Raw genomic sequence first — 14,287 nt, 5'->3', positions numbered from 1 at the left:
AAACGCATACTGGGTGACTGTGGAACATTTTTGCTCAGTCTGCAAGCATGACCCAGACCTTTCTATTGCTTGCCATTTCAACGCACCACCTCACTCACATGCCAGCTGTGATGTTCCAGTGAAGTCCAATGCAAACTGGAGGAACAGCACCTCATCTTCCAATTAGGCACTTTACAGCCTTCTGGATTTAACATTGAGTTCAGCAACTTTAGACCATGAACTCTCTCCTCCATCCTTGCCTCTTTTTAAATCATTGTTTTTTTTATTTGGTTTTTTTTTTTACTTAATTTTATTTTATTCATTTTATCCTTTTTGCCCAAACACCCCCCACAGGACCATCTGTCACTGTTTCTATGTTGTGCTTTCACAGAATCCTGACCCTTGTTCTGCTATTAACACATTCTGCTCTTAACTTTGTCACTATCTGCACCCTCTTTCATCTTTATCACTACTGTTAACACTCCCTTTAGCTTTGTCAATCTCTCCTTAGCTCCCTTCTATCTTGCTCTACCCCCCCTTAAACAGTATAAAATCCATCACATTTCTACTTCTGTTTAGCTCTGATGAAGTCATACAGTCAAAACGTTAACTCTGTTTCTCTCCACAGATGCTGCCAGACTTACTGAGCTTTTCTGGCATTTTTTTATTTCAGATTTCCAGCATTCACAGTATTTTGCTTTCATCTCATTATTAGCCTTTATACCACTTGCAACTTTTTTTGTTACAATTTTGTAACTCTTAATATTTTCTTGTGTCCTGTTGTTGTTATCTATAATTCTCTCAAGTTGCTCGATGACAGTTTTTCTTGTATCTTACCTTATATATTGTCCGTGGTTGCTTGACTGTATATGTGGAACTTTTGTTCTTCAGGGATATATTCATCTTCAGCTATTTCACCAGTGACTTTCCCTGTACTGCATACTTACATTGACTCTAGCATTCCCTGGATTGTAAAATCTCATCCTTGCTTTGAAATCCCTCTGTCGTCTTGCCCTTCCCTATCTCCTGCAGCACAAAAACCCTTCCAGATCTGTGTTCTTCTCCAACTCTGACCTCTTGTGTATCCCTGATTTTAAACGCTCCACTATTAGCAACTGTGCTATCTTACCTAGCCCTCAGCTCTGGAATCTTCCTAAACTTCTCAAACAGCCTCTCTACCTCCTTGTCCTTTAAAGTGTTTCTTAAAACTACATCCTTGACCACCTATCTTAATATTTCCTTAAGTGCCTTGGTGTCAAGTTTTGTTTGATAATGATTTCTAGGGACGTTTTACTAGTTTAAAAATGTTACACAAATGCAAATTGCTTTACTCTATTATGACAGAAGTTGTGCTGCTAATTGATAATTGCAGTCTTCAGTTCAATTCACGATTGTACACTCAATAAACAATTCTAAGCTTGGATTGATAGTGGCAAGTAACATTTTGCTAAACAAAGTGACAGGCAATGACAAAAACAAAAAAACTGCGGATGCTGGAAATCCAAAACAAAAACAGAATTACCTGGAAAAACTCCAGGTCTGGCAGCATCGGCGGAGAAGAAAAGAGTTGACGTTTCGAGTCCTCATGACCCTTCGACAGAACTTGAGTTCGAGTCCAAGAAAGAGTTGAAATATAAGCTGGTTTAAGGTGTGTGTGTGGGGGGCGGAAAGATAGAGAGAGAGAGAGGTGGAAGGGGGGGGTGTGGTTGTAGGCACAAACAAGTTGTGATAGAAGCAGATCATCAAAAGATGTCAACGACAATAGTACAATAGAACACATAGGTATTAAAGTTGGTGATATTATCTAAACGAATGTGCTAATTAAGAATGGATGGTAGGGCACTCAAGGTATAGCTCTAGTGGGGTTTTTTTTTAAAATAATGGAAATAGGTGGGAAAAGGAAAATCTTTATAATTTATTGGAAAAAAAAGGAAGGGGGAAACAGAAAGGGGGTGGGGATGGGGGAGGGAGCTCACGACCTAAAGTTGTTGAATTCAATATTCAGTCCGGAAGGCTGTAAAGTGCCTAGTCGGAAGATGGGGTGTTGTTCCTCCAGTTTGCGTTGGGCTTCACTGGAACAATGCAGCAAGCCAAGGACAGACATGTGGGCAAGAGAGCAGGGTGGAGTGTTAAAATGGCAAGCGACAGGGAGGTTTGGGTCATTCTTGCGGACAGACCGCAGGTGTTCTGCAAAGCGGTCGCCCAGTTTACGTTTGGTCTCTCCTCTACATTGGAGAGACCAAACGTAAACTGGGCGACCGCTTTGCAGAACACCTGCGGTCTGTCCGCAAGAATGACCCAAACCTCCCTGTCGCTTGCCATTTTAACACTCCACCCTGCTCTCTTGCCCACATGTCTGTCCTTGGCTTGCTGCATTGTTCCAGTGAAGCCCAACGCAAACTGGAGGAACAACACCCCATCTTCCGACTAGGCACTTTACAGCCTTCCGGACTGAATATTGAATTCAACAACTTTAGGTCGTGAGCTCCCTCCCCCATCCCCACCCCCTTTCTGTTTCCCCCTTCCTTTTTTTTCCAATAAATTATAAAGATTTTCCTTTTCCCACCTATTTCCATTATTTAAAAAAAAATTAAAAAAATCCCCCCACTAGAGCTATACCTTGAGTGCCCTACCATCCATTCTTAATTAGCACATTCGTTTAGATAATATCACCAACTTTAACTTTAACACCTATGTGTTCTATTGTACTATTGTCGTTGACATCTTTTGATGATCTGCTTCTATCACTGCTTGTTTGTCCCTACAACCACACCACCCCCCCCCCTCCACCTCTCTCTCTCTCTCTATCTGACAGGCAATGACCATATGTGACAGCTACTTGACATTGTCACGCGCTTGGGCTTCGGCGAATGCGCTCTGGAATGGGCGGGGCTTGGTGACGTTCACCCGTGACCTACTTGAACTCTTCGGCCCCGCCCTGGCTGCCATGTTGGCCATTGCTTTGTGTTTGCGTTCTGTATCAGGGTGGAGGCTTGTCATTTCTCGCATCATGTCCAGTTCTGCTTTAACGCGACCCCGAACTGTTCTCGGAACCATGGAGTTTGGGCGACGCGTGGATGCCAAACAAAGCGCGGCAATGGTGTGCGCGTTCATGGAACGTGGGCACAACGAACTGGACGGCGCGATTATGTACGCGGACGGTCGCTCGGAGCAGATCATGGGATCGATGGGACTCGGACAGAAAGGTGAGGAGCCCGGGCCCTAGGAGTAGGAGTAAATGATTCGGCTCATACAGCCTGCTGCGCATTCAATACGACCGTGGAGGATTTTTCACCTCAACTCCCCAGTATCCCTTCATTCCCTGAGACCTCAAAAATCTGCTTATCTCAGCTTTAAATACACTCAACGATGAAGCACCACAACCCCAAAGAGCTCATCTCAGTCCTAAATAGGTTCCGCAGCCAGGGGAAACATCCTACCTGTTAGAACTAAAAACAAAAATGCTGGAAATACTCAGCAGGTCAGGTAACATCTGTGGATCGCAGTTCGAGATTATCTTTCATCCAGAAATGAAGGAAGATAAAAGTGTTGGGGGGTGGGGGCAGATGGGGTTAGAGAACAAAAGGGAAGGTCTGTGATAGGGAGAAGGGCATGAGAAATTAAATAACAAAATATTTCATGATGCAACAATCAAAGAGAGTGGTGAAGAGTATAGTGCAGAAACAAAAGTGTCCATGTGAGGTGTGAATGGCTATAAAGCAGCCATCTGAATGTAACATGGAAGGAAGGAAAGAAACAAAAATAAAGGGAAAAAATCACACAAGATGAAGACAAAGGTTTTGATGCAAAGTTGTTGAACTGGATGTTAAGTCCCGAGTGCAGAGTCAATAGATAAAGTGCTATTCCTCAAGCTTGCATTGAGCTAACTTAGCTATCGGTCTACCCTGTCAAGTCCCTTCAGAACTGTGTATGTTTCAGTGAGATTACCTCTCATTCTCCTTGTATCTTTTTGTTCCTTGATTTTTCACTGATTACTGTTTCTTTCTGTATATTAAAGTAAAGATTGCAACTAAAGTGAATCCATGGGATGGGAAGACATTGAAAGCGGAGAGTGTCCGATGTCAGTTGAATACATCGTTGGAACATCTACAAAGGGAAAGTGTTGAGATCCTCTATCTTCACGCCCCAGACCATGAGACACCAATTGAGGAAACGCTGGCTGCCTGTCAGGAGCTTCACCAACAGGTACAATGTGGATATTAGAATTTAACACTGAGACTGGACATGCAGAGCAGGCAAGGAATACTGTGGTGGAGATTGAGGGCTATTTGGCTTGATATGTCTGCCATCTTGATGAAAGAGCTTTCCAATTAGTCTCACGTGCAGTACAATAAGTACAGGATTTTTGGAAGCGCTGCTCTTAGGTTGAGGAGTTAACCTGAGATCCTGTTTATCTTTCTCAATTGCCTGAGGGATGTCAAAAGATCCCAAGATTTGTGAAGGAAGAGCAGGGAGTTCTGCCTGGGTCATGGTCAACATTCCTTCTTCAAAGACAACTAAAAGATTTATATCATTAAGTCTTGTGAGAAAGGTATAAAACAGTAATGTCCTTCAGAGTGATTCGCTGCATAGAAAACGCTTTGAGCAGTTTGAGATTATCTGATAAATCTCTGTCAAATGTCTTTATTTTGTGGTGAGGACAGGGATTCCGTTAACGACGCAGTTGGTGTTAGACCTTTTTGCTGTGAAATAACTTGTAAGAAATCAGAATGGTTTAACGTGGATTTCTTTTCAGGGGAAGTTTAAAGAATTTGGCCTCTCAAACTATGCTTCATGGGAAGTAGCAGAGGTGTATTCAATCTGTAAATATAACAACTGGGTCCTTCCCACCATCTATCAGGTACGTCAAAGATTGGCAACATCCAACTTGCTGGAGGATCTAGCACTGAGCTCCTCATTTAGTTATTGTGCTGATCTGATGTTTTTTCTTGTATCTGTGGATTAATTAGTATGTTACTTCTGTTTTTTGACCAATGACAATGCATATGTTCTACTGTCTGTAAACTTGAGATCATCCAAAACTTGCTGCACATGCCCTAACCTACACCAAGTTCCAGTCACTCACACTCATCACCTCTATGCCCGCTGACCTACACTGGCTTCTGATTAAGCCATGCCTCAATTTTAAAATTCTCTTTCTTGTTTACAATATTTTCCACGGCCTCACCTTCCATATCTCTGTAACCTCATCCTCTCCCACTCCCCTCCAAGATTTTTGCATACCTCCAATTCTGGTTTCTTGAGCATCTCCTGTACCTCTCTTTCCTCCTTTAAGGTGCTTCTTAAAACCCACCAGTTTGAGCTTTTGGTTACATACCCTAATACCTCCTTATATGATTCAGTGTCAGACTTTGTGCCTTGGATTGTTTTATTATGTTAATAATGTTATAAGCACTGTTGGTGTACCTACACCACATGGACTGCAGGGTTCAAGAAGATGGCTCACTACCACCTTCTCCAGGACAATTATAAACGGCAATAAATGCTGGCCTAGCCAATGACGCCCACATCCCATGAAAGAATAAAAAGCAATATCGGTTGTTTGCTGTAATAATGGAAATTTGGACACTGTCCTTTTGAGGCCAGAACATGGTCCCTGTGAATGATTTTCTCATACTGGAAAATCACTGCCCGGGGCCACATCCCAACAACATATGATCAACTTGCTCCTGGATTATTGCCAGTGCCAGAGAACTCTGTCTTTGTGTGCCACTGCTTTCACTCCACAATTTGACATGTATGACTTCAGCAATTTGAATTCCATTCATAAACCTCTTCTCTCAATTCCTTTAAGACTTTCTTTAAAACTGTCCGCTTTGACCAAGCTTTTAGCCACCTGCACTGATATCTTCTTTCTTAGCTCAATGTGAAGTTTTGTTTGATTATACCTCATGGAATGTTTTTCTACTTTAAAAGTGCTATCTTTTGGATGAGGCATTGAACTGGGGCCAGCGCTATTTGCTCTGTTAAGTGGATATAAAAGATCCCATGACAGTATTTTGAAAAAGAGCTGGGGAATTCTCCCCTTTATCCTGGCCTATTTTTATGCCATCACCAAAAAGGTTATCTGGTCATTATCACACTTTTGACATTACACCAGTGACTATGCTTCAAAAGCACTTTGAGATGTCTGGCAGTTGTGAAAGGCACTATACGGTTACCATTTGTTGGTCACAGCTAAATATCTGAGACCACGTGTTGTAGTTAATACCCATTATTCCACTTGGATGCGTGTTTTCCACATATAGGCTATTTGCTCTGGAATAATTTATTTCTGTTTATAGGGAATGTACAATGCCACCACCCGGCAAGTGGAGACAGAACTCTTACCTTGTCTCCGGCATTTTGGGATAAGATTTTACGCCTACAACCCGCTTGCAGGTACAGTATCATCCTAGAAGTAGATGAAAGTTGGGATGAATGTCAGAACATAGCAAACATTCTTACTGAAATTGACCCTTCTGAATTATCAAGCTCAACATCATGTGGATATTCAGTAAAGGTTTCCAAGTAGTTTGAAGTCCAGTGGCTGAGCTGCAATGTTCCCTGTGCTAAGTTAGACCATTTCCACCACACAGCAGTCAGAGCTACATGTGGACTCCATATCCAATGACTCCCTCCCCATAATAAATACTGCGGATGCTGGAAATCTGAAATAAAAACAAAAAATGCTGGAAAAACTCAGCAGGTCTGGCAGCATCTGTGGAGAGAGAAACAGGGTTAACATTTTGAGTCTGTATGACTCTTTTTCAGGGCTCTGAAGAAGTCAAATGGACTCAAAATGTTAACTCTGTTTCTCTCTCAGACCTGCTGAGTTTTTCCAGCGTTTTCTGTTTTTATTTCAGATGCCCTCCCCATTTCCCTTTCCTGCTGCCCCCCACCATTTTCCTTTCCTGCTGCCCCTGGCCTCAGCAACTGAGGAAAGCATGGATATCCCTGCTCACTGGAGAATGATCACGATCATAAGCAGCATTGCAGAGGCCTCAGGGTGTTGAGGGGTGTGTATGCTGGAACCCTGATGAATAGAGAGTATATAAAGTATGTCTCATTGGTGCAGGTGGGCTACTGACTGGGAAATATCAGTTTGAAGACAAAAATGAGAAACAGCCCACTGGTCGCTTCTTTGGAAACAGCTGGGCCGAGGCTTATAGAAACAGGTGAGCTCAGCAGCTGTCCATGGCTTAGGCTTCACAATCTAACCCACCCCTATTGCAATGAGTCGTTTAGCTTCTGAATTGCAGCTGATTTCCAGGAATTTCTGAGCTCCACATTTTCTGTTCTTACAGTGAACTTTTTTTTTCTTGCAATGTCTTAGGTATTGGAAAGAGCATCATTTCCGAGCTTTAGATCTTGTGAAGAAATCAATAGATGCAACTTACAGTTCTGAGAAGCCAAGCCCGACAGCAGCAGCATTAAGATGGATGTATCATCACTCCAAACTCCGGGTATGGCACGGATTCCACAATATAGATATTGTCATAAATTGTAACCCTGGTGGAAACATAGCGTGTCCATGATTTGCATTTGGCATTTTGAAAACTGTTCACAGGTGGAGCCTAGCCTACTCATTCTCCACCTTCCCTGTTCAGATACTCCCCAGCCTATTACTCATTCTCCATTGTTCACCTACAATTAATACAACGGCTGATTTCTTATTTTTCTCCAGGGAGATCTTGGTGACGGTGTTATAATTGGGATGTCAATGATGGAGCAGCTTTACCTGAACCTGGCTGCGTCTGAGGAAGGGCCACTTGTCCCAGCTGTGGTCGAGGCCTTTAATGAAGCTTGGAATCTCGTGGCACATGATTGTCCAAATTATTTTCGATAGAGAAGACCTCAATAAGGAGGGCTTAAAATATACACACAAATAATGAATTTAATAATTACCACATATTTTGTCAAACCTGGTTCTAAGATCATTTAATGTGTCTGGATATGGATAAAATGATTCATGTAACTGATTATGTTCTGATGATTTGGCTGCCAGTAATCCTGGTGGAAATGGGAAATGATTTACAGATATAGATGGCTGAGGTAAATTTCCCGTGATAAGGAATCAGGCAGCCTAGGACAAAAACACCAGTAAGATAAAGGAGATTGCACTGAGGACCTTTTTAGTTACTCCAATTCAATGACTTGGAGAATTGAACTGTAAACATAAACTGCAACCAGATCAAAGCTGTTACTGAAAGTACAGAAATATTTGTTTTAAATCTATCTCCAATGGAGAATTAAAACCAAGACTAATTGACCATTTATATATTTGTTAACGCTTGACTCATCCATTGCATCAGACATGGGGAGGATTCATATGAAACAAGATGAATATCCTAAAATGAGCAAGTGTTGCTCATTGCCAATTACCCTTGAAGGTGATCTACCTTTTTGAATCTCTGCAGTCCATGTGGATAGGTACACCCACAGTGCTTGTTTTCCTATAGCAGTTTGATACAACTGAGTGACGTGCTATGCCATTTCAAAGGGCAGTTAGGAGTTATATGTAGGTCAGACCAGCTAATGATAGTAAATTTCCTCTCCTGAAGGACATTAATAAACCAGATAGTTTTCCCCCAACAATCTGGTAGTTTCATGATTATTGAGACTAGCTTTTTATTCCAGCTTAATTAATTTTAAATTCCCACAGCTGCCATAATATTATTTGAACTCATGTCTATGGCTCTGGATTACTAGTCCATAACATTATCACTATGCTACAGTCCCTGATGTTAAACTGGTAACCTGCCTACTTGTGTGCGTGGATATAAAAGATGCTAGGGCCCTATTCCAAGAACAGGGCATTCTGGTTAACGTCTATCTCCCAGTGATAATCTCCCAAAAAACAGATCTGGATTATTTACGTCACTGGTGTTAGTGGTATCTTGCTGCCCATAAATTAGCTGCCACCTACAATAGTGACTACATGTCAAAGCTGATCATTAGCTGTGAAGAGCTCAGGAAGGAGCTATATAAACAAGAGTTCTTTTGACTATGAGTGTTAAATCAGTAGGTTCCCTGAAGGTCGGTAGAAACCAATTAATCTCAGACATTGCGTGCCTCTTCAACCATTAGGTGAGACCCGGCCAATAAATCTGTTGAAGTTCCAAACTTTTATTAAAAATCCACACTAAAGTTAGTGTCCATTACTGCAACAACTGATATTCCAAATGTTCATGACATTGCTCATTAGCCACTGAAGGTTAACACTGATGGCACACACAGACTGCAGCTCTTGAACTTCCAATCAGTCCTGCTCATCTTCCATCTCCTCCACCTCTGTTGCTTCTTGCACCAGTTGCTGTCAGTAGCTCAAATTCACCAGTCTCAGAGTTCCACACACAGTTTATAGTCAATTTGAAGGCAGCCATCTCAACACCAAGCAGTTTCTGGGAGAGACGAGAGTGGACAATTAATAATTTACATTGTGTCCATGTCACCAATATTTATATTTTTATTTAAATGCAAATTTGGAAAATTCTATTTTGACTTTCAGGTAAGTTTTTCCAACATATTGGTACATTCCACCTGCTTCTCAGTAACTTAAGTTTCTGAAAGTTATTTTTTAAAAAGTAAGGACTAACCAGAAGACGTGTTTGTTCAGGGGTCAGTGAAGCACCTTCTTTACACACTTCATAATCAGACAATAACGTTACAACACCTAGAAGACAGACCACACAAATGAAATCCAACTATTGCCTACAGTTCCAAATCTTATTCTTTCATATGTGACAGTAAAAAACGAGAGCACCTCTAGTTACTCTGACATCACCAGTTTGCATGAGTCGCCATTGGTCATTACAGTACCTTTCTTCAATGTGGTTGGTAACCCAAGCTGTCGCAGTTGTGGCTCGAGAGAGTGTATGAACTGTGGCAGCGGCCCAGCATCAAGTGTAACAGCCATCGTAGCTGTATTCCCAGCACGAGCAAAATCAGACTCCGTGTATTGATCAAACCACCTATAGATTGGAGCAAGAGATAGTGTGTTGAACAGCTCAGCAGAAAGACCAAAGAATTAAAAGTAAGAGTGGAAGCAGCTCGAGCAGGTCAGAAAGAGGTTGGACAGAAAAATGCTGGGAGACTCACTCAATCACTTCCACCTTTGTGCGATTAGTGAACAGGAGACCAACTTCACCTTGCAACTGTTTACTGACCTAGAGGAAAAGACATTATAAAATTCTGCAGATGCTGGAAATATTCAGGTCAGGAAGCATCTGGAACAAGCAATGCAGGATTAATGTTTCATGTCAATGACCTTTCACTATAACTGAGAAAAGACAGACCTGAAACATTAACCCTATAAGCTTTTGAGTTTTCATTATGAAAATGTAGGTTGAAATATGGAGTCACAGATTCCATACATGGCTCAGTCACTGAGATCTCACCTTATGCAAACCGTCTTTGTATTCGTCTGCTGGTTCTCTTCCCAGTGCCACCATCATCACTTTGTTTTTACCAAAGAAAAACCTGCACAAGCACAAAATAGAAGTTTCACACTTACTTAAGAGACTGATAGCAATTCATTGACTTGGGTAAATAATCAGTGAGGAGGTAAGAAGCTGGAGGGATAATGGATATTGACAAGATAGGATTAATGGTGGCCCCGGGATCTGTATTAGGTCCATAGAACACAACAGCACAGAAAAACAGGCCATTCGGCCCTTCTAGTCTGTGCCGAAATATTATTTCGCTAGTCCCATTGACCTGCACCTAGTCCATAACCCTCCAGACCTCTCCCATCCATGTATCTATCCAATTTATTCTTAAAACTTAAGAGTGAGCCCGCATTCACCACGTCAGATAGTAGCTCGTTCCGCACACTCAACCACTCTCTGAGTGAAGAAGTTCCCCCCCAAACCTTTCCCCTTTCACCCTAAAGCCATGTCTTGGGAGTTTATCTCTCCCAATCTAAGTGGAAAGAGCCTACTCGCATTTACTCTGAATATGCCCCTCATAATTTTGTAAACTTCTATCAAATCTCCCCTCATTCTTCTACGCTCCAAGGAATAAAGTCCTAACCTGTTTAATTTTTCCCTGTAACTCAACTCCTTAAGACCCGGCAACATCCTAGTAAAGCTTCTCTGCACTCTCTCAATCTTACTGATATCCTTCCTGTAGTTAGGCGACCAGAACTGCACACAATACCCAAAGTTGGCCTCACCAATGTCTTACACAATCTCACCATAACATCCCAACTCCTGTACTCAATACTTTGATTTATGAAGGCCAGTATGCCAAAAGCTTTCTTTACAACCTTGTCTACCTGTGACACCACTTTCAGGGAATTATGTATCTGAACTCCCAGATCCCTTTGCTCCTCTGCACTCCTCAGTGCCCTACCATTTACTGTGTATGTCCTACCTTGGTTTGTCCTTCCAAAATGCAACACCTCACACTTTTCCACATTAAATTCCATCTGCCATTTTCTGGCCCATTTTTCCAGTTGGTCCAGATCCCTCTGCAAGCTTTGAAAGCCTTCCTCGCTGTCCACAACCCCTCCAATCTTAGTGTCATCAGCAAACTTGCTGATCCAATTTACCACATTATCATCCAAATCATTGATATAGACAACAAACCAACAATGGTCCCAGCACAGATCCCTGAGGCACACCACTAGTCACAGACCTCCAGTCTGAGAAGCAATCATCCACTATCACTCTATGTCTTCTCCCACACAGCCAATTTCGAATCCAGTTTACAACCTCTCCATGGGTACCAAGTGTCTGAACCTTCTGAACTAACCTCCCATGTGGGACCTTGTCAAAGGCCTTACTAAAGTCCAAGTAGACAACATCCACAGCCTTTCCTTCATCTACTTTCTTGGTAACCTCCTCGAAAAACTCTACAAGGTTCGTATCTTTTTGCTATATTTATAAATTACTTAATAAAGGAATAGGAAGCTGTACATCTAAGTTTGCAGCTGGAATTAAGTTAGATGGGACAGTGAATATTGTAGATGGCAATGGAAAGTTTCAAAGGGTTGGTGATAGATTAAGTGGGCAAAACTGTGGCAGAGGGAATTTGGTGTTCACTTTGGGACCACAAAAGATAAATCGGAATCCTTTCCAAATGATGAAAATCTTGAAACTGTTTAGGGTCACAGAAATTTCACAACTGAAGCTGATAAGATTTTTGTTAGATATGGGCATCAAAAGATCAAGAATCAAGGCAGTTTTGTGGAGATAAGACAAATCAGCCACAATCTAATTAAATGACGGAACAAGCTCAAGGGGCTGAACGGCCTACTCCTGTTTCTAGGTTGCTCAAACAGAAATAAAATTAATTTACAGTGGCTTGGTCCCATTTTACTGTAGTTAGCATGTGTCTGGGGAGGGCAGTTTAAATCCAAGTGACTTACCGACTATGTTTCCAGGCACTCCGTATGTCCTTTAGTTTGTTATTTCTCATATTCTCAATAGAAAAGACAAAGAGATTCTTGTACGTGTCCACACATTTCCTTAACTAAAAAAAGACAAGCCAATGAACACCAGTGATAAGGGTTCAAACACATTGTCAGCATACTTTGGCCAATTGTCCATCCGATAGTTTATTTCAATGCTGAAGGATTAACCATACAACAACCTGATTCACACCTTGAATGTGGGAAAATGACCAAACAAACTGCACAGAAGGATTATCAATCAAAATTTGATAGCCATACAAGGAGATATTAGGGCAGGTGACGAAAGATTGGACAAAGGTAGGCTTTAAAGAGAGAAGTTTAGGAAAGGAATTTCAGAGTTTAGCACCTTGGCAACTGAATGCATGGCCACTGATTGGGATAAATTGTTACTGAGATAGGGAGTTGCAAGACCTCAGGGGGATTTGAATGCAAAGATGAGAATTACAAATTTCAGGCATTGCTGAACCAGGAACCAATGCAGGCTAGCATGCACAGGACGAACAGAATTTACAGCAAGTTAGGATTTGGTCAAAAGAGCTCAAGTTTGCAGCAACCAGAAGAGCAAACAGGAATGGATGAGAGGACAGCAGATGGGCTGAGGCAGGGACAGTACCTGGGTTTCTGTAATCTCTTGGGTAAGATTAGCTCAAGAGATGGCATGAGGGGAGATAGAGAAAGACAAGTTTAGAATTAGAACAGGGGTGGGCATGAATCATAACTTGGTGAGCAAGGGAAGCTAGAGATTGGCAGAGGAGGCCACAATATAGTCTCAAATCTAGTGTTAGAGGTTCACGGATTTAAGGGTACAATCAGTACCATAGACAAGCCAAAGATTATTTTTGTTCTTGCTATGGGCCAGCCAGATCTCACTAATGACTAATGAGCAAAAATAGGATCTACCAGGGTAGGGTACTGGAGATAAAGGCATGAAAGGAAGCGGCAAGGGTGTTTTTTGAGCCAATGGGCAGCTGCAAAAATGTTTTGTTGAGGGCCAAAGGCTGGACATTTGGGAATTTGTTTTAAGTTATTTGAGGAGGGAGGCGAGGAAAAGATTTTCCCAGAGTCGTCACAGGCGGAGAGATTGTGAGGAAATATGACCAGAGATGAGGGGCTTGTGACCTGGAGGATGGGAGCAGAGAAAGGGATAGAACAGAGAGAGAGGCCCGAGAGGCCGTTCTAGTTGCGACAATGTGGTCAATGCGATTATTGACTTACCTCCTCGATCAGGTTCTGTTTGACTTGCAATCCTTTCTTTGTTGTTTTAGTCAAAGAAACTGCAGAAATAACACAAAAGGAATGAGTTTGTTGAACACTTCAACCAGCAAAACTGAGACTGGAACCGACCATTTAGGCCCCGAGCCTCGGGTCCAGGTTTGTGAAACTTCTCGGATTTAGTCAAATTCGCCAAAAAATACTCATTCGGTCCACCCCCCAGGACAAGCCGACTCTTACCCCGTTTGTCGCGCCGGGATCGCGGCATTGTGCCGAGGCCCGGCTGTCTCTCTTTCTCGCCGCTCCGGGTGTGCCGAGGCCCGGCGCTCTCTCTCTCTCGCCGCTCCGGGTGTGCCGAGGCCCGGCGCTCGCTCTCTCTCTCTCTCTCTCTCTCTCGCCGCTCCGGGTGTGCCGAGGCCCGGCGCTCTCTCTCTCTTGCCTCACGCTGCCTAAAACGCTCAGGACCCCGTTCCGCGGGGTCTTATGGGATTAATGGCTCCTTCATAACGCCTGAATATTTGCAAAGGGTAAAAGCCGATCAGACTCGGATACAGCCCATCAGATTTAATGAATCATCCAAATAACAAGGTTCTGGGCATGGATTACGGCTACACACTGGGACACTAGGGAACTTTCCGTACGGGAATAACGGAGCAACGAGCTCTCTGTGTATTCTGA

The 14,287-nt window shown here is 42.5% G+C and overlaps 2 protein-coding genes across 3 annotated transcripts; one reads left to right on the top strand and one right to left on the bottom strand.

Moving 5' to 3' along the window:
- Positions 1 to 2,889: 2,889 nt before the first annotated feature.
- Positions 2,890 to 7,957, top strand: akr7a3 (aldo-keto reductase family 7, member A3 (aflatoxin aldehyde reductase)). 2 transcript variants are annotated; one of them, XM_041206338.1, is made up of 7 exons: positions 2,890 to 3,185; positions 3,998 to 4,185; positions 4,736 to 4,840; positions 6,285 to 6,381; positions 7,058 to 7,157; positions 7,316 to 7,445; positions 7,667 to 7,957. In XM_041206338.1, exons 1-7 carry the CDS (start codon positions 2,927 to 2,929, stop codon positions 7,826 to 7,828), a joined length of 1,041 nt encoding a protein of 346 aa, XP_041062272.1. In that variant the 5' UTR covers positions 2,890 to 2,926; the 3' UTR covers positions 7,829 to 7,957. The 2 variants fall into 2 exon arrangements, with proteins under 2 accessions (XP_041062272.1, XP_041062273.1); XM_041206339.1 differs by having other exon boundaries at positions 2,906 to 3,185; positions 4,003 to 4,185.
- Positions 7,958 to 9,088: 1,131 nt separating this feature from the next.
- mrto4 (MRT4 homolog, ribosome maturation factor) lies at positions 9,089 to 14,286 on the bottom strand. The gene is made up of 8 exons (XM_041206197.1): positions 13,850 to 14,286; positions 13,613 to 13,671; positions 12,353 to 12,456; positions 10,380 to 10,461; positions 10,081 to 10,148; positions 9,802 to 9,953; positions 9,579 to 9,655; positions 9,089 to 9,383 (listed from the first exon to the last, which is right to left on the bottom strand). The coding sequence occupies exons 1-8, from the start codon at positions 13,875 to 13,877 to the stop codon at positions 9,252 to 9,254; spliced, it is 702 nt and encodes a 233-aa protein (XP_041062131.1). The 5' UTR covers positions 13,878 to 14,286; the 3' UTR covers positions 9,089 to 9,251.
- Position 14,287: the final 1 nt, after the last annotated feature.

The sequence above is a fragment of the Carcharodon carcharias genome, chromosome 15 (genome assembly GCF_017639515.1).
Source record: "Carcharodon carcharias isolate sCarCar2 chromosome 15, sCarCar2.pri, whole genome shotgun sequence".
Lineage (NCBI taxonomy): Eukaryota > Metazoa > Chordata > Chondrichthyes > Lamniformes > Lamnidae > Carcharodon > Carcharodon carcharias.
The sequence above is the reverse complement of the archived record's forward strand: the minus strand, read 5'-3'. Positions and strand labels throughout refer to the sequence as shown.